The sequence below is a fragment of the Cryptosporidium hominis genome (assembly GCF_000006425.1).
Source record: "Cryptosporidium hominis TU502 chromosome 7 CHRO017031, whole genome shotgun sequence".
Classification (NCBI taxonomy): Eukaryota; Apicomplexa; class Conoidasida; order Eucoccidiorida; family Cryptosporidiidae; genus Cryptosporidium; species Cryptosporidium hominis.
The window spans coordinates 1-930 of record NW_666315.1 but is presented as its reverse complement, the minus strand read 5'-3'; the positions used below and the strand labels follow the sequence as shown (position 1 = coordinate 930).

Genomic DNA, 930 nt, shown 5'->3' with positions numbered 1-930 from the left:
CACGTTCTTTAATAGTGGACTNCTGGTTCAAANCTGGANCACACTNNCAACCCTATCTCGGTCTATTCTTTTGATTATNAAGGGATTTTGCCGATTTCGGCCTATTGGTTAAAAAATGAGCTGATTTANCAAAAATTTAACGCGAATTTTAACAAAATATTAACGCTTACAATTTGCCATTCGCCATTCAGGCTGCGCAACTGTTGGGAAGGGCGATCGGTGCGGGCCTCTTCGCTATTACGCCAGCTGGCGAAAGGGGGATGTGCTGCAAGGCGATTAAGTTGGGTAACGCCAGGGTTTTCCCAGTCACGACGTTGTAAAACGACGGCCAGTGAATTGTAATACGACTCACTATAGGGCGAATTGGGTACCGGGCCCCCCCTCGAGGTCGACGGTATCGATAAGCTTGATCCAATTATGCCAATTAAATTCTATATTCACATTTAATTGGCATAATTGGATACTTAAAAACTAAAATTCCGTGAGAGAGTGAAAGAAAGAAAAGTAGGGGAAAAAAGATGAGTAAGGAAATTCCAAGTCTTGCCACTCTTAGTACAAGAGACCAGCAACAGTTTAAGAATATTGTTCAACTATATGATCAAAGAATATATAAGCGATCACTAAAGCTTACTGAGACAATGTTGAAAAAGTATCCAAAACAAGGAGATTTGTTGTCTATGAAAGCTTTTATATTAGGTGCAATGCATCCTGAGAGTAAGGACGAGAAACATAAAGAAGCATATGAATGTGCAAAAGAAGCAATAAAACAGAATATGAAGAACCCAATGAGTTGGCATTGTCTTGGAACACTATATAATCGAATTCCTGCAGCCCGGGGGATCCACTAGTTCTAGAGCGGCCACCACCGCGGTGGAGCTCCAGCTTGTGTTCCCTTTAGTGAGGGAGAATTGGGATTCTTGGCCGTAGGGA

General features: G+C 42.0%; 1 protein-coding gene across 1 annotated transcript; it reads left to right on the top strand.

Annotated features, from left to right (window-relative positions):
- The first annotated feature begins 518 nt into the window (after positions 1 to 518).
- Positions 519 to 848, top strand: Chro.70115 (hypothetical protein). The annotated part of the gene is made up of 1 exon (XM_659784.1): positions 519 to 848. One exon carries the CDS (start codon positions 519 to 521, stop codon positions 846 to 848), a length of 330 nt encoding a protein of 109 aa, XP_664876.1.
- Positions 849 to 930: the final 82 nt, after the last annotated feature.